The sequence below is a fragment of the Anabrus simplex genome, chromosome 2, assembly GCF_040414725.1.
Source record: "Anabrus simplex isolate iqAnaSimp1 chromosome 2, ASM4041472v1, whole genome shotgun sequence".
NCBI lineage: Eukaryota > Metazoa > Arthropoda > Insecta > Orthoptera > Tettigoniidae > Anabrus > Anabrus simplex.
Window position 1 is genome coordinate 484771999 of NC_090266.1, and position 26341 is coordinate 484798339.

The 26341-nt window shown below is 39.2% G+C and overlaps 1 protein-coding gene across 6 annotated transcripts in view; it reads left to right on the plus strand.

Moving 5' to 3' along the window:
- Positions 1-26341, plus strand: part of GlcAT-P (Glucuronyltransferase P) — a 1177810-nt gene that overhangs the window by 1120764 nt on the left and 30705 nt on the right. For 5 of the 6 annotated variants that reach the window (XM_067140865.2, XM_067140864.2, XM_067140866.2 and 2 more), the window contains one exon: positions 24880-24993. In XM_067140865.2, the coding sequence (XP_066996966.1) occupies positions 24880-24993 (114 nt within the window). Of the gene's footprint in view, positions 1-24879; positions 25012-26341 lie in introns of all 6 variants that reach the window. The other variant, XM_067140867.2, reaches the window with a different exon arrangement.

Genomic DNA, 26341 nt, shown 5'->3' on the forward strand with positions numbered 1-26341 from the left:
CAAGTAATGTAATGATCGTGCCCTACAAGGATTACACTAGTATTCACGTCGTCTGAAAATATTCTTCTTTCCCGTAGAGAATACACGGTTCGACTTCTCGTAAGAAAACCACTGTCCGACGTGCTCTTGGAAACCTGTTCTGGCCGTCGTCTCGTGAAATTTCTCCTGAACTGTTCTGTCGTTCATACACAAGAACTTCCTTCGACTTTTCCAGAACAATCCTAATATTTCCAGCACTTTCCTCAATTTCTATTGGCTGGTAATCGACCTGCGCCATAGCTCGTCCTTGACCGCTACGAGTGGATTTTATGAGAACATTTCTCCTCCCCTCTGTCGTCTGCTGGTGTCATGACGTAACTGCGCTCTGGTCACCCTCGATCAGCTGTTGACCTAGTTTCGGCCGGCTCGCTCTCGCACAACTATGTCACAGCTGGTACACGCGCACTCGTAAGCAATGCTCCGTAATAAATATTCCCAGCTTTCCCAAATTAACTGAGGTACCATTTAGACGGGTACATAATCCCCCTTGGTTGATTTAGGATTTAATTAGTAGATTAAATCATAACAACTCAATTCACTTTCTAAATGTACACGGAAAATGTGCACCATAACAGCTCCTTTTCAAGATTAATTTCTAGGATTTCTCCGGGACTGGTGATAGACACGTAAATTCCCAGCATTATAAATAGCTCTAAAGTGTCCATCAAAGCTCTCTACCTGGTATGCGTTGTTCCCCAAGTCTTTAATTACTCTGTAAGGTCCAACATATAAAGGTGCGAACTTCGCGTAGAATTTTTCAACAGGACTTGAAATAGCGGGTTTACGGAGTAATACGTACTCTCCAACATTTAAGGGACGATGAAATCGTTTCTTACGTACTCTCCTCCGTCTTCTGTTGGCATGATCTACAAGGTTTTCTCTCGCTTGGAGAATTACTTCCGCATGAGTAGGACGTCTTTGATCCAGGTGGGGAATTACGTTGTCCCAAGTTCGGACGGGATATTGATTGAAGTGAATGACTGAGGGAATTAATTTCGTCGCCTCATGCACTGTGTTATTTACCACGTCCATCATTATTGGTAACACTGCGATCCACCTATCGTGTCTGTTTTTACAATAAATTCTGCAAAATTTTGAAATCTCTTGCATCACCCGCTCAGCGGGATTACTGGCTGGATTTCGGATCGAACTCATGGTGTGCTTGATCCCCATTTCAGATAAGCCTCGTCGGAACTCTTCAGCCGTGAATTGCGATCCGTGGTCAGTCAGCAAGACTTTGGGTTTCCCCATCATAGGAATTATGCTTTTCTTTAATCTCCATAGGATCGATTTTGTGTTCGCCTTCTGAATTGGAAAAAGGGTTAGAAATTTCGAAAACACATCTATGGTTACAATTACGAATTTATGTTTAAATCTACTGGCTGGAATCGGGCCAAATATGTCCATTGCGAATAAGCTTAGTGGTCTCTCTGGAATAATAGGAATAGGTTTTTGCTTAGCAAAGTGTGAGCTGGCTTTCGTTCTCTGACACGTATCACAGGTGCGTATAATTTCACGTACATTCTGGCGGAGTTTATCCCAAGTGAAGGTTTCTTGGATAGTTGCTACAGTTTTATCGAGTCCTGCATGACCCGTAATTCTGTGCACATGCCATACTAAGTCTTCTCGAATTTTCATGGGCACCACGGCCTTTAAATTGACCCTCATGGGGTCCACGAATTGACATAACATGCCCCCTTGGTTAAGATATCGTTTAGCTTTTCGCCTCAGCATTTTGTACCCGGGATCACCCGGTTCGATCTTTCCAGACAAATAATCAATCAAAGGCCTTAAAGTAGCATCTCTTTTCTGCATCTGTGGAAAATATCGTAATTTTCGTAGGAGCTCCCGGTCATCCGGAATTAGCTCGATCCAATAAACCTCGACATCTTCTTCCGGATTACGGCTCAAATAGTCTGCTAACACATTCTGTTTTCCCGGGCAATGCTCGACTTGGATATCAAACTGCTGGACAAAGAGTGTCCATCTCATTACCCTTTCGCTACTCATTGTGGTGCGCGTCATAAACGTCAAGGCATGGTGATCTGTTCGGATCAGTATGGGGAACCCATAAATTATTTTTTTCCATTGCGTCAAAGCGTAAACAATTGCTAACATTTCTAATTCCGTTATAGTGTATCCTTTCTCATTAGGTCGTAATTTCCTGCTTGCAAACGAAATAAAGTCTTTCACGTCCGGTTTCTCTGGATTTTCTTGAAATAGGACTGCTCCCACTCCAACCTTTGAGGCGTCCGTCTGAATAATGAACGGTCGTTCGAAGTTGGGGTAGCTAAGCTTAACATTGTTCCTTAGCATTTCCTTGGTCTGGATGAAAGCTTGTTCTTCAACTTCCGACCATTTCCACTTCTGGTTCTTTTTCAATAATTCCTGCAATGGCGAGATCGTTCTCGTATAACCCGGGCAAAAATTCGCGTAAAACTGACACATGCCTAGGAATTGACGTACGTGTTTTATCCTTCGTGGACGTGGAAAATCACAAATAGCGGTCACCTTGACCATTCGCCAATATTTCGGGTATTTCTTCATTCAAAAATTGACGTTTTTTTTTTCACCCCTTGACTCATTCCGGGCTGGCAGACGGTCACCTCCTCTCCTTTCCGTCTTTTTTTTTCTTCCTGAAATGCGAGGGATTCTGCGCCTGTTACGTCGGGATCTGTATTTTGATTCAAAATAGCTCTTCTCCATATTTCACCTCCGTCTGTTTTCTCCTTGAGTTCCCGGACATGTTCTTTGTTTTCATCAACTGTCCCCCTTGGTTGATAAAACCGATAATAATTTCTTCTTTTCTCGGCGGCATATTTTATTCCTCGGGAAGTTCGGCCAAAATATCGATCTCTTCCTCTTGATCCCATCGAATACGGTCGAAATCCATGGAAGCCCCTCTGTAATCTCTGCTCATCCCTTGTTTCACTCCGTTCGGACCTTTCTTTAGTTTGTACCTCTTTATTTTTCTGTGGAACCACCGTCCTTTCTTTCTCAACATAAGTCGAATTGATTTCCTGACTCAAGGCTCGAGTATTACGGGTATGATCCCTAGACGTCATATCTAGCTGTCTTAATACTCTTTCCAGCTCTATAGCTGTTCGGATGTTCGATGCTATTAATATTCTTTGTACGTCCGGCGGTAGCTGTCGAATGATGACTCGGCATAATTCTTCCTCTGGAAGTGGGTCGTCCAATTCTCGAATTTTCCGGATCTGATTTGCGGCAAACTCGGAAAATTTCGTAGGCAGCGTCGAAGCATATCGACGAGCATACCATTCCGTCCTTAAATTGTGCTGAATATCTGTGTTCCAAAATTTATCGAAAAATGCGACTTTAAATCCTTCGAAATCATCGAAACTGTACCGGAATGCCATAAACCACGTGTGAGCTGACGAATCTAGGTATTTTTCCGTCACTCGTAATTGTCGTTCAGGAGGAATGTCATTATCTTTAAAATATTCTTGTAGGTCCTTAATAAAAGTTTTAGGTGTAGGTCCGTTTTGATTGTTGAACTTTCGGGGTTGATTGTCCTGTAGACGTATAATATTCACAATCTGCGGCCTGTTCCCTTTATCGTCCATTTGATTTAAAGATGCGGTATTATTCTTAGCTCGACCGGAAGTTTTTATCTCCTGTGCTGCATTAGGAGTCGAACAAATGAATCCTGCTTTAAACTGTTGCTCCATTTGTGATTGCCTTTCAATTACGGACGCAGTCACAACTCGTGTGCTGTCACTATGCAATCGCAACGTTTGTAGTTCCGTTGTCATATTTGATATTTCGTCTGACATCCCCTTTATTTTATCCTCCATTTGTCCTACTAACCCACGGGACGCAAGAAGTTCGTGTTCCACCTTGGATACAACTTCTCCGATAGCTTTCTTATTGTCATTTACAGCTGTTTTCAGACCTTCTACTTCACCAGTAATGACTTCTTTGCTCATCTGAATTTCCTGTCTGACCCCCTTGTCGACCTGAATTATACTATCACATACTTCCTTAAATCGTTTAGTCCACCTCAATTGCACATCGGTCGTATTTTCCTTATGCGATTGTATTTGGTTGCTAAGCTCAGAAATTTTCCTTTCCACCTCAGTCTTCTGTGTGATCATATTATCCATAATTGATTTCTTGAGCGTGCCTAGCCTCTCAGTAAACTCCTGCGCTACGCTAGCTATCGAGTTTGTAACCGTTCGTTCAATCTCTTGTTTCAACTTCGCCTGACTATCTTTAAAATCACGCGACATCACTTTAATTTCTTGGGTTAACCTAGTCTGGTTGTCTTTGAACTCACGTGACATCTGTGCTTGACTCTCCTTAAACTCAGTTCTAATAGAATCAACACTAGCCTTAGTTTCCGCTCTCATTTCGGATTGATTACGTTCAAGTCTTTCAATACTAGCCTTATTCTCAGCTCCCAATTTCTCAGCGCTGGCTCTCATCTCCGCTATCATCCGAGCTAAAGTATCCAAATCCATTACAATTCATAAGCATTGTGCTCGCCAACAACGATGAACCTGTACATCTTTGCCCCATTTGCCTAAATTTCACCGGAAATTGCCAAAGAATTTGTAAAATACAAAGTATGAGCTCAACAAGCATGCTCTCCGTACTGTAACAAATAGACCTATACCGAAGCAATGTCCAGCTGTATTATGTCATTACCAACCTTGGTATCTCTATCCATTTAATTGTCACCATTTAACTGAATGAAAATTACCATCTCCTTGCTTTTGCGCCACCATAGTGTTCGCCGAAACAACAAGATCGTAAATATAACAACAACAACAAAAATATGCCCTGGAAATAACTCACCAAAACGATCAATGCCTAAGCAATGAGGGTTTTGGTTGGCCCTGAAAGTTGGGCGCCAATGAAATATGTCCCCTTCTCCGGGGTCGCTCAGTCGGCAAAACGAGAGTCCCAAAAGGGTGGACCGTTCGCAGGGCCGATTTTGCTATTAAGGGACAATTTCATAGAGTTTATATTTTCAGGACCCTTGGTGACTGGATAGGTGACACAATATAAATGAAAATCAGGGCAAATAACAACAACGTTTATTAAAACATAACGGAAACTCAGTCTGGACAAATGCATGAAAGAAAAAAAAAATTTTAAATACAATGTGATTTTGCAACAAAAGAAATATCTCAATCTTTAATGGCTTGTGAATAAATGAACACGACTATAAGTCCTCGCATGCTTCTGGAGTTAGATTCCATTGCTTCTTCAATGAAACTCCACCCAATATTTTACTCTGCAACATCGAATGAACCACAAAATTAGCAAAGCTGTCATTTCCCGTTATAACTCATGTTTAGTCATTTACAGGTAAAATAATTTCATACATTTTGAAGAAAAATTACTATTAGCTCAGCATTTACTTGTTCGAGGAAATCTCTTGAAAATTCATTCACTCTACCTGTGAAAATCCTCTAACTCATCTTGTCATCATAAAATTCCTTTACAATTTCATTTTAGTGTTGGGAAATATTTTTACAATTTCTTTGGCATAACTCCCTCTCTCTCGTAGATTACGCTTGACTGTATTCTTTCCTTACTCTATTTAACTTTTCTAAATTACCTAGCATTTCATGGATGGTTAGAGCATCATGAGATCCTACACGGAATCAACAACAACAACAACAATGCTTCACAGTCACAAAAAAAAAATATACAAGATAAGTTTCCTTGGAATGATATAAGTAAATGACATCAAACAACCCAATTCTACCAACTGGTTAAGTAAATTTTTATCACACAATGAATCTGTAATATTTATTATTATTATTATCATCCAGTCATTTATCTCGTCTTCCTCTTGAGTTTTATTGAAGATCCTTACAATCATCTGACCAGAATAAAAACTCGCTCATGACTGTAGTTATGATGATACAGAAAGCCAAATTTCTCTCTCGAAGAATAACTATCACCATCATCAGTGATAAGAGCTCACGAGCCTCGAAAACATCTAATAACGATTAAGTCATGTATTATTCATTTCAGTTGTTGAGCCAGAAATAGACCTATTATTAGTCACTAAATTCGTACATCCTCATAAATCATTATCGCCATAATCATTCATTACAATCACTGTGACTCATAATACCTTTTAGGCCCGACATGCACCCTAGTAGTCCCATGTCGTCCATTAATGGCGAACTCCATTATCACAATGACCATACAAGTTTAATCTCAACAACTTTTACATTATCCGACCTTTACTATTATTAGCATTATTATTATTATTATCCTATAATGGCTCCTAGATCGTTCTCTCGAAGAATATTTCTCACATTCGTCGTTCACTTTCCCTTCTACCATCAATCACTACACATGACTAACAGGGTTTTAAAACTACGATTTAATTATAGTGTACTCCTACATCTAATCACATCTTCATTTACTATTTTTATGAGTTTAATTTATTCTTATTATTATTATTATTATTATCATGATTGTTAGTAGGCCTTACTCCCTTAAAGTCACTTTCGAAGATCATAATCACTCACTCTTGTCGACTCAAGAACAACTGGGATTATTCATCATCACGTCCAAAATAAAACTATCATTATTCCAAGGAAATGCAAAGATAGAACAATATTGAAATCACAAATCAACGAAGTAAGGAACGCTCTCCCATCACCATTAAATACAAATTACTAAGGAAACTACTTTACTCTACGCAAGAATACAATCTAGTCATCTACTAAAAGAGAAGAAATTTTACAAGGGTACTCATATTTCCGGTGAGAATCCTTGGCGTCGGGATGCTGCTCCAGGCGACGACATCTCTTGCCTCATCTATGGTGGTTTACGGATGTACAAAGTCATCGCGTTGGCGTGCACTCTGGAATTTAGTTCCTCATGACTGTAGCTCTATTCAGCGTCTTCCTTTTATTCCAGCAAAGTCCCAGAAAATCTCTCGATTTCCCTCTTGATCGCCGCATGTCGACAACTTGGTTTCCTCGGAGATAGCTGAAACTAAAATATTCTATTAGCACAGGGATCCACACTAGCTATAACTCACTAAGTTATTTACAACACTTAACTTGGCGCAACGATGTACTTCAGGTCCATTATTACTATAAGCTTCGTCTTCTGAACACATTCATTAAGTTACGATGCGCCTTAGGCTGACAAATAATAGGGCTGAATATTATGATGATTAAATAAAGGTTAGATTTCCTCTCGTCTATCCACTTGAGATCGTGACTTCCTTTCATAATGTCCAATGGAACATTCCTAAAGCTTCTATGGCAAGAATCGGCTTTAATGAGCACGCTGACTGTCTGTGGTTTAACATTTTCCACCCGGGAGAATGCATGACTGTAATAAGCTCGCTGGATACTGCGTTGAGCTAACAATGAATTACACTGGCATTCAAGTAATGTAATGATCGTGCCCTACAAGGATTACACTAGTATTCACGTCGTCTGAAAATATTCTTCTTTCCCGTAGAGAATACACGGTTCGACTTCTCGTAAGAAAACCACTGTCCGACGTGCTCTTGGAAACCTGTTCTGGCCGTCGTCTCGTGAAATTTCTCCTGAACTGTTCTGTCGTTCATACACAAGAACTTCCTTCGACTTTTCCAGAACAATCCTAATATTTCCAGCACTTTCCTCAATTTCTATTGGCTGGTAATCGACCTGCGCCATAGCTCGTCCTTGACCGCTACGAGTGGATTTTATGAGAACATTTCTCCTCCCCTCTGTCGTCTGCTGGTGTCATGACGTAACTGCGCTCTGGTCACCCTCGATCAGCTGTTGACCTAGTTTCGGCCGGCTCGCTCTCGCACAACTATGTCACAGCTGGTACACGCGCACTCGTAAGCAATGCTCCGTAATAAATATTCCCAGCTTTCCCAAATTAACTGAGGTACCATTTAGACGGGTACATAATCCCCCTTGGTTGATTTAGGATTTAATTAGTAGATTAAATCATAACAACTCAATTCACTTTCTAAATGTACACGGAAAATGTGCACCATAACAGCTCCTTTTCAAGATTAATTTCTAGGATTTCTCCGGGACTGGTGATAGACACGTAAATTCCCAGCATTATAAATAGCTCTAAAGTGTCCATCAAAGCTCTCTACCTGGTATGCGTTGTTCCCCAAGTCTTTAATTACTCTGTAAGGTCCAACATATAAAGGTGCGAACTTCGCGTAGAATTTTTCAACAGGACTTGAAATAGCGGGTTTACGGAGTAATACGTACTCTCCAACATTTAAGGGACGATGAAATCGTTTCTTACGTACTCTCCTCCGTCTTCTGTTGGCATGATCTACAAGGTTTTCTCTCGCTTGGAGAATTACTTCCGCATGAGTAGGACGTCTTTGATCCAGGTGGGGAATTACGTTGTCCCAAGTTCGGACGGGATATTGATTGAAGTGAATGACTGAGGGAATTAATTTCGTCGCCTCATGCACTGTGTTATTTACCACGTCCATCATTATTGGTAACACTGCGATCCACCTATCGTGTCTGTTTTTACAATAAATTCTGCAAAATTTTGAAATCTCTTGCATCACCCGCTCAGCGGGATTACTGGCTGGATTTCGGATCGAACTCATGGTGTGCTTGATCCCCATTTCAGATAAGCCTCGTCGGAACTCTTCAGCCGTGAATTGCGATCCGTGGTCAGTCAGCAAGACTTTGGGTTTCCCCATCATAGGAATTATGCTTTTCTTTAATCTCCATAGGATCGATTTTGTGTTCGCCTTCTGAATTGGAAAAAGGGTTAGAAATTTCGAAAACACATCTATGGTTACAATTACGAATTTATGTTTAAATCTACTGGCTGGAATCGGGCCAAATATGTCCATTGCGAATAAGCTTAGTGGTCTCTCTGGAATAATAGGAATAGGTTTTTGCTTAGCAAAGTGTGAGCTGGCTTTCGTTCTCTGACACGTATCACAGGTGCGTATAATTTCACGTACATTCTGGCGGAGTTTATCCCAAGTGAAGGTTTCTTGGATAGTTGCTACAGTTTTATCGAGTCCTGCATGACCCGTAATTCTGTGCACATGCCATACTAAGTCTTCTCGAATTTTCATGGGCACCACGGCCTTTAAATTGACCCTCATGGGGTCCACGAATTGACATAACATGCCCCCTTGGTTAAGATATCGTTTAGCTTTTCGCCTCAGCATTTTGTACCCGGGATCACCCGGTTCGATCTTTCCAGACAAATAATCAATCAAAGGCCTTAAAGTAGCATCTCTTTTCTGCATCTGTGGAAAATATCGTAATTTTCGTAGGAGCTCCCGGTCATCCGGAATTAGCTCGATCCAATAAACCTCGACATCTTCTTCCGGATTACGGCTCAAATAGTCTGCTAACACATTCTGTTTTCCCGGGCAATGCTCGACTTGGATATCAAACTGCTGGACAAAGAGTGTCCATCTCATTACCCTTTCGCTACTCATTGTGGTGCGCGTCATAAACGTCAAGGCATGGTGATCTGTTCGGATCAGTATGGGGAACCCATAAATTATTTTTTTCCATTGCGTCAAAGCGTAAACAATTGCTAACATTTCTAATTCCGTTATAGTGTATCCTTTCTCATTAGGTCGTAATTTCCTGCTTGCAAACGAAATAAAGTCTTTCACGTCCGGTTTCTCTGGATTTTCTTGAAATAGGACTGCTCCCACTCCAACCTTTGAGGCGTCCGTCTGAATAATGAACGGTCGTTCGAAGTTGGGGTAGCTAAGCTTAACATTGTTCCTTAGCATTTCCTTGGTCTGGATGAAAGCTTGTTCTTCAACTTCCGACCATTTCCACTTCTGGTTCTTTTTCAATAATTCCTGCAATGGCGAGATCGTTCTCGTATAACCCGGGCAAAAATTCGCGTAAAACTGACACATGCCTAGGAATTGACGTACGTGTTTTATCCTTCGTGGACGTGGAAAATCACAAATAGCGGTCACCTTGACCATTCGCCAATATTTCGGGTATTTCTTCATTCAAAAATTGACGTTTTTTTTTTCACCCCTTGACTCATTCCGGGCTGGCAGACGGTCACCTCCTCTCTTTTCCGTCTTTTTTTTTCTTCCTGAAATGCGAGGGATTCTGCGCCTGTTACGTCGGGATCTGTATTTTGATTCAAAATAGCTCTTCTCCATATTTCACCTCCGTCTGTTTTCTCCTTGAGTTCCCGGACATGTTCTTTGTTTTCATCAACTGTCCCCCTTGGTTGATAAAACCGATAATAATTTCTTCTTTTCTCGGCGGCATATTTTATTCCTCGGGAAGTTCGGCCAAAATATCGATCTCTTCCTCTTGATCCCATCGAATACGGTCGAAATCCATGGAAGCCCCTCTGTAATCTCTGCTCATCCCTTGTTTCACTCCGTTCGGACCTTTCTTTAGTTTGTACCTCTTTATTTTTCTGTGGAACCACCGTCCTTTCTTTCTCAACATAAGTCGAATTGATTTCCTGACTCAAGGCTCGAGTATTACGGGTATGATCCCTAGACGTCATATCTAGCTGTCTTAATACTCTTTCCAGCTCTATAGCTGTTCGGATGTTCGATGCTATTAATATTCTTTGTACGTCCGGCGGTAGCTGTCGAATGATGACTCGGCATAATTCTTCCTCTGGAAGTGGGTCGTCCAATTCTCGAATTTTCCGGATCTGATTTGCGGCAAACTCGGAAAATTTCGTAGGCAGCGTCGAAGCATATCGACGAGCATACCATTCCGTCCTTAAATTGTGCTGAATATCTGTGTTCCAAAATTTATCGAAAAATGCGACTTTAAATCCTTCGAAATCATCGAAACTGTACCGGAATGCCATAAACCACGTGTGAGCTGACGAATCTAGGTATTTTTCCGTCACTCGTAATTGTCGTTCAGGAGGAATGTCATTATCTTTAAAATATTCTTGTAGGTCCTTAATAAAAGTTTTAGGTGTAGGTCCGTTTTGATTGTTGAACTTTCGGGGTTGATTGTCCTGTAGACGTATAATATTCACAATCTGCGGCCTGTTCCCTTTATCGTCCATTTGATTTAAAGATGCGGTATTATTCTTAGCTCGACCGGAAGTTTTTATCTCCTGTGCTGCATTAGGAGTCGAACAAATGAATCCTGCTTTAAACTGTTGCTCCATTTGTGATTGCCTTTCAATTACGGACGCAGTCACAACTCGTGTGCTGTCACTATGCAATCGCAACGTTTGTAGTTCCGTTGTCATATTTGATATTTCGTCTGACATCCCCTTTATTTTATCCTCCATTTGTCCTACTAACCCACGGGACGCAAGAAGTTCGTGTTCCACCTTGGATACAACTTCTCCGATAGCTTTCTTATTGTCATTTACAGCTGTTTTCAGACCTTCTACTTCACCAGTAATGACTTCTTTGCTCATCTGAATTTCCTGTCTGACCCCCTTGTCGACCTGAATTATACTATCACATACTTCCTTAAATCGTTTAGTCCACCTCAATTGCACATCGGTCGTATTTTCCTTATGCGATTGTATTTGGTTGCTAAGCTCAGAAATTTTCCTTTCCACCTCAGTCTTCTGCGTGATCATATTATCCATAATTGATTTCTTGAGCGTGCCTAGCCTCTCAGTAAACTCCTGCGCTACGCTAGCTATCGAGTTTGTAACCGTTCGTTCAATCTCTTGTTTCAACTTCGCCTGACTATCTTTAAAATCACGCGACATCACTTTAATTTCTTGGGTTAACCTAGTCTGGTTGTCTTTGAACTCACGTGACATCTGTGCTTGACTCTCCTTAAACTCAGTTCTAATAGAATCAACACTAGCCTTAGTTTCCGCTCTCATTTCGGATTGATTACGTTCAAGTCTTTCAATACTAGCCTTATTCTCAGCTCCCAATTTCTCAGCGCTGGCTCTCATCTCCGCTATCATCCGAGCTAAAGTATCCAAATCCATTACAATTCATAAGCATTGTGCTCGCCAACAACGATGAACCTGTACATCTTTGCCCCATTTGCCTAAATTTCACCGGAAATTGCCAAAGAATTTGTAAAATACAAAGTATGAGCTCAACAAGCATGCTCTCCGTACTGTAACAAATAGACCTATACCGAAGCAATGTCCAGCTGTATTATGTCATTACCAACCTTGGTATCTCTATCCATTTAATTGTCACCATTTAACTGAATGAAAATTACCATCTCCTTGCTTTTGCGCCACCATAGTGTTCGCCGAAACAACAAGATCGTAAATATAACAACAACAACAAAAATATGCCCTGGAAATAACTCACCAAAACGATCAATGCCTAAGCAATGAGGGTTTTGGTTGGCCCTGAAAGTTGGGCGCCAATGAAATATGTCCCCTTCTCCGGGGTCGCTCAGTCGGCAAAACGAGAGTCCCAAAAGGGTGGACCGTTCGCAGGGCCGATTTTGCTATTAAGGGACAATTTCATAGAGTTTATATTTTCAGGACCCTTGGTGACTGGATAGGTGACACAATATAAATGAAAATCAGGGCAAATAACAACAACGTTTATTAAAACATAACGGAAACTCAGTCTGGACAAATGCATGAAAGAAAAAAAAAATTTTAAATACAATGTGATTTTGCAACAAAAGAAATATCTCAATCTTTAATGGCTTGTGAATAAATGAACACGACTATAAGTCCTCGCATGCTTCTGGAGTTAGATTCCATTGCTTCTTCAATGAAACTCCACCCAATATTTTACTCTGCAACATCGAATGAACCACAAAATTAGCAAAGCTGTCATTTCCCGTTATAACTCATGTTTAGTCATTTACAGGTAAAATAATTTCATACATTTTGAAGAAAAATTACTATTAGCTCAGCATTTACTTGTTCGAGGAAATCTCTTGAAAATTCATTCACTCTACCTGTGAAAATCCTCTAACTCATCTTGTCATCATAAAATTCCTTTACAATTTCATTTTAGTGTTGGGAAATATTTTTACAATTTCTTTGGCATAACTCCCTCTCTCTCGTAGATTACGCTTGACTGTATTCTTTCCTTACTCTATTTAACTTTTCTAAATTACCTAGCATTTCATGGATGGTTAGAGCATCATGAGATCCTACACGGAATCAACAACAACAACAACAATGCTTCACAGTCACAAAAAAAAAATATACAAGATAAGTTTCCTTGGAATGATATAAGTAAATGACATCAAACAACCCAATTCTACCAACTGGTTAAGTAAATTTTTATCACACAATGAATCTGTAATATTTATTATTATTATTATCATCCAGTCATTTATCTCGTCTTCCTCTTGAGTTTTATTGAAGATCCTTACAATCATCTGACCAGAATAAAAACTCGCTCATGACTGTAGTTATGATGATACAGAAAGCCAAATTTCTCTCTCGAAGAATAACTATCACCATCATCAGTGATAAGAGCTCACGAGCCTCGAAAACATCTAATAACGATTAAGTCATGTATTATTCATTTCAGTTGTTGAGCCAGAAATAGACCTATTATTAGTCACTAAATTCGTACATCCTCATAAATCATTATCGCCATAATCATTCATTACAATCACTGTGACTCATAATACCTTTTAGGCCCGACATGCACCCTAGTAGTCCCATGTCGTCCATTAATGGCGAACTCCATTATCACAATGACCATACAAGTTTAATCTCAACAACTTTTACATTATCCGACCTTTACTATTATTAGCATTATTATTATTATTATCCTATAATGGCTCCTAGATCGTTCTCTCGAAGAATATTTCTCACATTCGTCGTTCACTTTCCCTTCTACCATCAATCACTACACATGACTAACAGGGTTTTAAAACTACGATTTAATTATAGTGTACTCCTACATCTAATCACATCTTCATTTACTATTTTTATGAGTTTAATTTATTCTTATTATTATTATTATTATTATCATGATTGTTAGTAGGCCTTACTCCCTTAAAGTCACTTTCGAAGATCATAATCACTCACTCTTGTCGACTCAAGAACAACTGGGATTATTCATCATCACGTCCAAAATAAAACTATCATTATTCCAAGGAAATGCAAAGATAGAACAATATTGAAATCACAAATCAACGAAGTAAGGAACGCTCTCCCATCACCATTAAATACAAATTACTAAGGAAACTACTTTACTCTACGCAAGAATACAATCTAGTCATCTACTAAAAGAGAAGAAATTTTACAAGGGTACTCATATTTCCGGTGAGAATCCTTGGCGTCGGGATGCTGCTCCAGGCGACGACATCTCTTGCCTCATCTATGGTGGTTTACGGATGTACAAAGTCATCGCGTTGGCGTGCACTCTGGAATTTAGTTCCTCATGACTGTAGCTCTATTCAGCGTCTTCCTTTTATTCCAGCAAAGTCCCAGAAAATCTCTCGATTTCCCTCTTGATCGCCGCATGTCGACAACTTGGTTTCCTCGGAGATAGCTGAAACTAAAATATTCTATTAGCACAGGGATCCACACTAGCTATAACTCACTAAGTTATTTACAACACTTAACTTGGCGCAACGATGTACTTCAGGTCCATTATTACTATAAGCTTCGTCTTCTGAACACATTCATTAAGTTACGATGCGCCTTAGGCTGACAAATAATAGGGCTGAATATTATGATGATTAAATAAAGGTTAGATTTCCTCTCGTCTATCCACTTGAGATCGTGACTTCCTTTCATAATGTCCAATGGAACATTCCTAAAGCTTCTATGGCAAGAATCGGCTTTAATGAGCACGCTGACTGTCTGTGGTTTAACATTTTCCACCCGGGAGAATGCATGACTGTAATAAGCTCGCTGGATACTGCGTTGAGCTAACAATGAATTACACTGGCATTCAAGTAATGTAATGATCGTGCCCTACAAGGATTACACTAGTATTCACGTCGTCTGAAAATATTCTTCTTTCCCGTAGAGAATACACGGTTCGACTTCTCGTAAGAAAACCACTGTCCGACGTGCTCTTGGAAACCTGTTCTGGCCGTCGTCTCGTGAAATTTCTCCTGAACTGTTCTGTCGTTCATACACAAGAACTTCCTTCGACTTTTCCAGAACAATCCTAATATTTCCAGCACTTTCCTCAATTTCTATTGGCTGGTAATCGACCTGCGCCATAGCTCGTCCTTGACCGCTACGAGTGGATTTTATGAGAACATTTCTCCTCCCCTCTGTCGTCTGCTGGTGTCATGACGTAACTGCGCTCTGGTCACCCTCGATCAGCTGTTGACCTAGTTTCGGCCGGCTCGCTCTCGCACAACTATGTCACAGCTGGTACACGCGCACTCGTAAGCAATGCTCCGTAATAAATATTCCCAGCTTTCCCAAATTAACTGAGGTACCATTTAGACGGGTACAGTATGTATTGAACCCTTTGGTCCATATTGACGGATACCTACCTTTCTTACCTATCTGCAAAGTTCATGAGTTCTGTCTCTTGGGTCGTATCGGGTTCTTCGTCACTTGCTGAGGTAAAGGTAGGGTTCAGTAATTCTAATCTATCTACTGGAATGAAAGGTCTCTTTAAAAGATTTCTATTTATTCAGGAAATTTTGAAGCATTCTGATATGTCAACGATATCATAGAAGTCAATTGTGTCCACTGGACACCACAATCATTTTTACATAAAGGTCAGAACACTGGTGTGAGACTTTGACGTAACTGCCTGATGGGCATTCTTACTAGAAACCATTGTCCCAATTATTAATTATTTAAGAAAGGAAAGTCTGGAAATCCTTAAATTCGGCTTCCATGTGAGACCATAGTGATTTCTTTATGGTCCAGCCCTCGTAACACGAACTCTGGGTATAATTAAGGCCGTCCAATCGGTGTGCCACACAGTGGCTCTACGGCATGGACCCTTAATTGAATCGATGTGACCTGCGTCTATGTCATTGACCGACATCTAAACTTCTAAGTTACTTTAAGGTCATTGTGGATGATGACCGCAAGGAAAATGATGCTACAGTGGCATATGGCCCTAATCTGAGTCACTGAGGTTGATGACCCCCTGACCATCCAAGTTTCTAGGCTGAAGGCTAAACACAATTAAGTTACATCGGTTGATGACCAAAGTTTCCACTTTACTATCCCCAAGACATTCACTGCTTAATCAATCAAAGTTAAATAATTACAACAATAGCAATGCCCACAAACTTTGTGGCAGTAAAATCCATTTCCTTCGGATATGTCCCCTTAATCGTTACTTTACCATTTAAATATTCCCCAGAAAACAAACTAAGATTTCCAGAATGCATCTCCAAGTTATTCGCTTGATTAAAGTTATTTCAAAATGCGGTTTCACTGAATTTAATAATTAAATAAATTTAAGTGATTTAATGAAATCTTAAAGAACAACAATTGCTATCTCCGCGACTCTGGTTTCTTCACAAATTCCTACGCAGCTGTGATGTAAATTCAATCATGTGACGTTTATCTGGCTGGAAAAGAATTGTTACATAATTCATGTCCAGTTATATATCTTGTCTCATGATCTCACACTTTAAATCTAATCTAGTCCTAGCCATTATTAACACTTGGATATCCTATTAATCTACGTACAAACCAAAGCAACTCGCCACATAATTACGATGTTATATCTCGTCATACCATTTATAAATTTTGCGCACCCCTCACAAACAAACCAATCATCACTACCATCGCTCTATATTTTGGACAACCCTGAATTTGGTTACTCTTGTTCCTTATACTCGAAGTTTGTGGTTTCAAATGTTCATTACGTCCCCAATTAAACAAATTTACAGTATTCCACAATACTCAGGTTATTACCGGATATGAATTTCAACTAAATTCAACATTTAAAGTTCTCCTCGGCCGAGAATACAGTCTCAATTCCACGCCTGTCCCGTTATCCCCACTGTGTGTTTCTCTATCAGCTGCCGGCGTTTCACCCTCGCTCGCTTGGCAGTGACATGAAGCACCTGTTCTGTTCTACTTGACTGGCTTCTCAAAATGTTCCCTTTTAAATTCTGCCGACATAATTAAACAAATACGATATTTTAACCAACAAAATGCACAGATTATGCTTCAAGATGCCCACACTAATTATACGTGTCGCAAATTAATACCACCATGGATTTCTATATATTTCTTTCCATTCCCAACATTATAAAATATTCCTCGGGCTTCCATGTCCCGGCTTCAATGACAGGACTCTAACCTGATTCGCACATCTCATCTCAACTCATACGACAAAACTAACCTCTGTTTCCCAAAGGAACTGGAATAAAATCCTTACTAGAATCCACAACGTCCAATACGCACAGTGCTTAAATAACGAATAAATTCGCATAAAATGATATCGTATTTAATAACTGGATTTTCACGAAAAATGACTGAAAATGTCTACTAGATCTTTTATTGTCAGTCAGACACAGTTTAAAATGGGTCTAGAAAAACGTTTCACTCCGTGACCAAATTCATCACACTTCTCTCTCACCCGACAGCGCGTTTCCACTCGATTGAAAATGAGTAACCATGGATTTCTAAATTATTTACGTCAAAATTGCAGACAGAAAAATTTTACGTCGAATGAACATCTTAATTTGACATCACAAATTATAGGCAATACACACACACACACACACACACACACACGGAAATGGCGATCTACATTGGACATGATGTCACTTCGAAACCCTATTCAGTAACTTTTTACAACATTATACGGCACTCGCAAGACTTCAAAATTTTATCCAAGTGGAAAATAAAACAAATGACACTTTTAGTCGTATTCTCACATTTACAAAACTTAATAGGGGGTGACCACTGCGTCGTCCCCATTCAAATACACTTTTAGAAATCATGAAACAAGATATAATAGGTAGTAAAATGGAAAGTCACATTTCCTTATGTAGTCTCACCATTGTTCGTCATAGGGCTCACCTGCGACCCTGGCTTTTTATTTAGCCATTTTACATTCATGGCTTTACAGATCATTATTATATTTCTTCAGGTTTCCTGGAATAAAGCATAAAAAAAGAAATGCCCTTCACTTTTTTATCGCACACGATGGACTGTAATTACTTCCGCACACGAATTACTTTATCACATTAGAATTTATTCAGTACTTTGACCGTCCTATCTGGTACAATTATTTCCACTCAAGAAACTATCTCCACATGGAGTAGAGACCCCAGCCACAATGGCTAAAATCTGCATTTGAACTCAGTCTACTTTTGTTGTTTGACTTCACAGAGCAGCTCAACAGTTTTTCGTCCGCTTTGTACCACAAATGCCGGAGAAGGAGACTTCGTCATGGCGCCCCTTCATATTTATACCAGTTACCCCCTCTCTTCGGGCATCTCCCTTTGTCGCCAAGAAAATTTCTATAAATTTTCTGACTTAACTAAACTGTACTTACAAGAGTTTTGAAAGTGACTACATACTTGCTACATTTCTGGCGGTAGTGTTCATGGATATTTAAAATTTATACGTGTTCGATTTGTGAGATAAATGACCTCCTTTGATAGGCACTATATTTTTTTGACTTGGCTTGGGTCACGCCATGTACACGCGCTTTGAAATAGTTCGCAAAACTGACTTAAGATTCTTCCACCGTTGACACGTGTGGCTGACGTCACGTATCCCAGAGCGTGGGACCGAAGGTAATCACCCCCTCGTCACGTGTCAAATCCATGCTATCAAGAATCCAACTTGTAATTTAATTGTCAATTTATGCATAATGTTCTTAGGGCACAAAGGTCATGGGTTCAGTATGTATGTATGTATGTATGTATGTATGTATGTAGGTATGTATGTATGTATGTATGTATGTATGTATGTATGTATGTATGTATGTATGTATGTATGTATGTATTGTCCCCTTCTCCGGGGTCGCTCATTCGGCGGAGCGAGAGTCCCAAATGGTGGAATGTTCGCAGGGCCAAATTTACTGTTTCGGGACAGACCTTCAGAAATATTTTTATTTGCAAGGCCGTATATGACTGGATAGGTGACATAACATGAAGGAAAAAATCGGAACAAAATATCAATAACATTTATTAAAATATAAAACAGTCTGGACAGTGCATAAGAAAAAGAGAAAAACTATTTACATAACTATAACTCAAATCGATTGATTCTGGTTTGCAACATGAATATAAGTCCACAGCATGCTCATGGGTTCCATTTGATTCGACCGGTCTTCAATTAAACACCATCCGAAGTCATACTTTAGGTCAAATTCTCCATTTATGGAACTGTAACATTGGACCAATCATAATGTTAGCGACAATGTCGTTATGACCAATAGTGCTACATTAGATCATGAAATTACGATATTCCCTTGTGGGATAAATTTTTACAAATGATTTCTATATCCTCATAAAAGTTTGGGTAAACTCCCATCAATTAATTCTCATTAAATTATCATGTCCCTTCTCTGAAAATATTCATTATTTATTTTCTAGAAATTTCCTTTATCTTATTTTAGAGAATTCAGTAATATTTTACTTCTAAAAATATTTTTCAATACACAGAAAATCCACTTACAAAATACTTGGAAAATCTCAGAACATTATTGTAAGAAAAACCTCTCAATCTTATATGAAAATTTTCTTTACAATACCATTAGAAATTCTGTGACAAATTTGTTTGGAAATTCTTTGGCAAATTTCCCCTCCTTCATAGATAACGTTCGAATGTATTCCTTTTATAAACCACGTAAACGATTTTTCACTGACTAATACACTGTGGATAGAGTGTCACGTAGCGTAGCGCGCAATCAACGTAAACTAAAATTCATTGGACAGTAGACCACATAAGAAAAATCACTAAAGGAAATGAGACTTATGGAAACACATGAATAAGCAGTCACACCATAACACAATCTCCCCCAATTATTTACCAGCAGATTATATCATATTACCAAGGTTATCATTATTATTATTTTTTATTATTATGTCTCCCTTCAGAATTAGGTTGAAGACCCTCGCATTATTGGCAGATAATAGTAAAGACTCACCATGAACTGTGATGAATGGCAAAAATAGGATGAATTAAAAAATCGAAGAACTAATCATCACCACCATCAGTTAGGGATACATCGAAGAATGCACTCATAACCTCAGGGAAAGAGAAAAATAATTATCGAGTCATACTTTACATAATACAAGTTGTTGAGCGAAAGTTTATTATTATTCCCTGAATAATTAATTATATCGCCGTAAATCACAATATCCTCACGACCACCACGTACCCTAGCGGTCCCATGTCGTCTAATATCATCATAAAAATGTATCATCACAATCGTCGCTCACATTTGATTCTCAACAACCATTTTAAATTGTTCCGACTCATTATTATTATTATATCCCTGATTATTACTCCTAAAAGCATCTTCTTGATGAGCTGCCTACTGTCCACAGCTATCACCTTCCCTTCTAAGATCAGTCTTACTTCACAAATCATTTCTTTATCAAAGCTTCGATTTAATTATTATTTTAATATAATCCAATTAATTACATCCTTATCGTCATAATTTTTATGAAGTCACACATTATTCTTATTATTATTATCATGCTTATTATTAGGCTTCATTCCCCCGTAATTCATTTCGAAGACCTTAATTACTCCTAACCTCGTGAAATTCACTAACAACTGGGGTTTATCAATCATTGAATCAACACAACAATATTCTAAGAATATGCACAAAATGAAACTAATGAATCAATGAATCCATGGCTACTCTACCATCACCACCACTTAAATACTACATCTCTAACTAATCTACATTTCATTAAATAAGAATACAATCCAACTAGCAATCTACTGAAAAAGAAGAAACTGTAACAAGAGTAGTTATTATTCCGATGTAAATCTTGAATGTAGTTGTAGATGTCGCTTCCTCCTCTGGATTATGGTGGATTGTAGATGAACAAATTCATCGTGCTGGCTCACACATGTCGGCTTAACACATCAGGATTCTTGTGAAGTCAAATAGCGTAGAATCACTCCATCAGTGTTTCAGAGTTCCCCAGGATTTCCTTCTTTGTCGGTCCATGATGACGGCTGGTCTTCGTAGGTGTTGCTGAAACTAAAATTTATTATTAAAATTTGATCCACACTCGTTGTAGATTAACAGTTTGTCTTACAGTACTTAACTGGCGCAATGATGTACACTTTGGTTCAACCCTACAGAAAGCTCCAAATCTTGAGCTCATTTCTCAGTTTACAGCTCATCGTTGAGTTGTCGGAATCTCGAATAATCTACTGTATTACTGATGAAACGATGTTCCTTGGCCAGGTTTGTTCTCGAAGATTTTATTTCGGTGATAATCTTCCCTCGTAATTCATACTAGAACGTTCCACAAATTTCTGCGGCAACACTTGACGTAATGTGTGTACTGACTGTCCGTGGTTTGGAAAGTTCCACCCAGGAAAATGTGCGGCAATAATATATCGCACTAGACTGAATCGTCTACACGGAGAATTAAATTAGCACTCTTAAATATCATAGTCGTCGTGCAGTACTAGATTGTAGTCAGTTGAAACTACACTGTTCGCTTTCTCCACTGGAACTGTACTCTTCGACGTCTCTTCTAGAACTCTACTGCTCGCTGTCTCTCTTCTGAAACCACACTGTTCGACGTCTTTCTAGAATGATTCTCCGACCATCCAACATCTTCACTAATTTTCATTGGTCGTCAGCTATTCTGCGACGTGATTCGTTCTTCAAATTTGGAGCTGATCTTTCTTGAAGGTCACTCCCCTTGGCTTCCGGTTCGCTAGGTGACGTAAACCCTGTGACGTGCGGTGACCTTGATCGCCTGACCCATTTCTCTCTCGTCCGCAGCGGAACGGCACGGTAATCATCTGGTGCTTGCTCACGCGTAGACCCGTATTGCATTACGAAAATTAAACCAACTTCTCTAAATCCAATAAAATACCATTTGGATGGGTACAGTATGTATGTATGTATGTATGTGTGTATGTATGTATGTATGTATGTATGTATGTATGTATGTATGTATGTATGTATGTATGTATGTATGTCATCCCTATATTCTCATCTGAATTTTCTTGTCCCTTCGTTTAGTAGGAGTGCCATTTCCATGATTTAATTGCATAATATAAAATGATATTTATTTTTTCCAATTTTACATCTGTTCTTGTATATCCAATCAAGTGAAATCATAAACAAATATGAAACAGAAGTCTTGGAATTAACTGAACGGAGTCAAGTGAGGTCGGTAACAGCAGACTGGGAAATAAAAACACAAATAAAATATAATATTCTGCTAAAGACTTGTGGTGCCAGAACAAAGGAGTGTGTAAAGACTAGTCTTCATGGAAAGTCGCTCAAAAAAGATTAATTTGTTCACTGAAACTTAAATGTACGACTAAGGTGTTTCTGAAGATATTAATAACAAATAAGGGAATATAGAATTCAGTTAATGGAGAGATCACTGCGAAAAAATTTGATCATGAGGAAAGGCTAGTACAACAATTGAGTCATCCAGGATGTAATATTTTAAATTTAGTTGTACCGTATGTATACAGAGTATTCTCTAACTGGCATTCTATTTTCTTGGAGTTAATCACTACCGACATTCCTTTAGTCTTGAAAAATCCTGGTTTCCAGTCACTCTCCCTATATTTCTCTTTAAATTCCAAGATATTCGATTTGTAAATAATTATCGTAATCTGCTAACGATATAAGCCAAACTGTTTAAATAATTTCTGCACATGCAACTCCCGCCTTGTCACTTTATGTTTCTCACTAAGTGATTCCTGAAAAGTATGAATAATATTTATTAAAAAATACAACCTTGCACGACTCTTGTAACCACTTTCAGTCAAGAACTAATCCTATCAACTTTCCCTGGAGTCTGATTGTCAACATAAATCATTTATTGTCAGTAAAAACGTAATTTTTTCCTAATTCCTCAGTTTATCCACCGTTAACTTCCTTTTTACTCTGTATCAAATCTTCTTTTGATCTTATCTTCTAAACATAAATGTAACCATTTCTTTTGTAGTATTTTTCATTTACGTTGCTTATTCTGTAGATCTGGTCCCGATAAGCCTTTTACAGTCTGAAACCGAACTTGATTTATGATTCTGTTGCGGTCATCGTTCTCATCCCTATGATTTCTGTGACACAAAATGTTACGTCACATTTCTTTTTGCATGAGGAGATTTTCAGAATAATCCTTTCATGTGTTTAGCGGATTCCTAGGATCTACAATTAGTTCACTAGTCAATCAGTCGTCGACTGGGCGAGTTGGCCATGCGATTAGGGTCGAGCAGCTGTGAGCTTTCATCCGGGAGATAGTGGATTCGATCCCGACTGTCGGCAGCCCTGAAGTTTGTTTCCCGTGGTTTCCTATGTTCACACCAGGCAAATGCTTGGGCTGTATCTTAATTAAGGCCACGGCCGCTTCCTTCCCACTCGTAAGCCTTTCTTATCCCATCGTCGCCATAAGACCTGTCTGTGTCGGTGCGACGTGAAGCTAAAATGTAAAATAACAAAATTTAAAAACATTACTCGTCGTTCTAATGTTCCAAAGATAGCCACTTTGATCTCAGCTGAGGTTCCCCTTATCCAGAGGCACTTGACTCGTCATAGAATTTTAATCCTGACAGGGTTATAATGGTGTCCGTTCTGCCTCTGAGGTCAACTGGGGAGCTATCTGGTATGAGACGCAGAGAAGTTTCGTGAAACTTGCGTGATTTTTGTATTAATTGACAGTTTCCTTAAGCATTCTTAAACAATAATGATATCATACTACTACTTCTTCTTCTTCTTCTTCTAATAATAATAATAATAATAATAATAAAAATACCGCGTGAGTTGGCCGTGCGGTTAGGGTCGCATACATGTGAACCTACATTCGAGAGCTGGTTGGTTGGTATTCTACCGTCGGCAGCCCTGAAGATGGTTTTCCGTGCTTTTCCATTTTCGTACCAGGCAAATGATGGGGCTGTACCTTAATTAAGGCCACGGCCGCTTCTTTCCCAGTCCTAGACTTTTCCCATCCTTGCGTCGCCTAAAACGTTCAATGTGCTAATACGACTTTAAACCACTAGTAGAAAGAGAATAATCATAATTATTATACCGTAATTTCAATAATAATAATAATAATAATAATAATAATAATAATAATAATAATAATAATAATAATAATAATAATGTATTTTATGTAAACACTGCCGGTCCCGCGGTCTAGGTATACAAGCTTGTCTCTTACCCATCCGCCCAGGGTTCAATTTCCGTCTACCGGGCGAGTTGGTCGTGCGGTTAGAGGCGCGCGCCTGTGAGCTTGCATCCGAGAGATAGTGGGTTCGAATCCCACTGTCGGCAGCCCTGAAGAAGGTTTTCCGTGGTTTCCTATTTTCACACCAGGCAAATGCTGGGGCTGTACCTTAATTAAGGACACGGCCGCTTCCTACCAACTCCTAGGCCTTTCCTATCCCATCGTCGCCATAAAACCTATATGTGTCGGTGCGACGTAAAGCCAATTGCAATTTACGTCCACGTTTAGGATCTCTACCTGAATCTGAGAGTTGGCTCGAGGTCCACTCAGCCTACGTAAAAACAATTCAGGAGCTATTTGGCGGTCGGACCGTCTCGGTCTAGAAAGCCAAGAAAAACGGTAGTGAAGATTCGTAGCGCTGACCACGCATCACTTCGTAATCTGAAGGCCTTCAGACTGATCAGCGGTGGCTTGCTAGGCCAAGGCTCATAAGGGCTGTAGCGGCATGTGTTCTGTGTTTGTTTGTTTGTGTGTGTGTTTGTTTGTTTGTTTATATAATGCCCACTCTGTAAGTCACAGAAAGGACAAGTGAAATATGCGTTTCTTAAAATTAAAACTAAATATTATATGTATATAATTTCAGAGACCGAAAGCTTCCATGCCGTACAAAGCTGGCTTTGAAGAGGATGGGTTCCTCAAGAGCTTGGCGCCTTTCGAACCTCATGAAATCGAATTAAAGGCAAATAACTGCACCAAGGTAATGTAGCTTCAGAAGGTAAGATAAGGTAACAGTACTGCACTATTCATGAAAAGTTCACTCATCAAGTTTTGATGGATTTCTTCGAGAGGGATTTCTAACTGCTATTACTGTTACTCTTCAACTAGTAATAAATTAGGAGAAACTCTCCGTGCAATAATGGACGAAAAGGCTCATTTTTAAATGGTTAATTCATGGTAGGTCATCTTACGAAAATTTACTTAGCTTAGGTCTACATGTTATACGGAGAGAATTGGATATGATTAGTACAAAAAAAGCCGGAAGTAAGGTTCTGGCCATTAACAGCGCTCCATCTGGTCAGATGACTTTTTGACCAATCAGAGTTGAGGGGGTCTGGCTTAGCGGTGGGAGTAAATTCAGATGGCGGGAAAAATTTTGTCGGAGAAGTATTTGAATGTAAAATTTTCCAGGAGTGTCAAATTAACTTTTTTAAATTTTTATTTTGCCTCTTTATATTTTATCTTATGCCATAGCCTTCTACTCAGAAAGGGCAGAAAGATGTGTCGGAAATTGTCCGTTTTGCTCTAGAACGCACCGTTTTCGATATGTTACATATTTATCACAAATTTGGAGCAGTACAATAAACACATAGTTCAAAAGCAAAGCATGTAGGCCCCGTCCCGAAAAAGATCGGGAATTTGCTCCAATCACTTTTATCCTACGGCATAGTATTATTCTAGATGGAAAGAATAGATGGGGTCATCGTCCAGGGCAATCGAAAATTATTATTATTATTATTATTATTATTATTATTATTATTATTATTATTATTTACACCAGAGCTCTCTCTCAGTGTTCTGTTGGCTGATAGTGTAAATTGGGCTACCTAATCAACATGAGTTCTTTCATTGTCGGACTCCTTGTAATATAAATTGACGTACGAAATGGTGGTAAGTCAGTGTGAGTTGGAAAGGCAAGCAGTACGGATCGTTTTGTAAGTAATTTGTCTTCTTATATATCGGGAACTAGTTGTTTTTATCGTCTGTTCCACAACACAGAGAACATATTTTTCTATCATGGCTGACAAATCTTTAAAATGGCGGGTGAAGTGGAAGAACGTGTAGAAGAAGCTCTACGAAGTTTGGAAAAAATCGGGGAAACAGAAGGATACCTGAAGAAAGAACTGAAGTATAACATTCTAGCAACGGTGAGTGTTCTGGAAACCTGTTTCAATGCATTAAAAATAGAACTAACTATAGCGAAAGAGGAAAAAACTATGCCTACACAAAAAAAGAGGTTATGGGTAACCAAAGAAATATCACAGCTGAGGGAGGAGGCAGCTCCCCTAAGGGACACCATTTAGCAACAACGAACAGAACCAAGATGA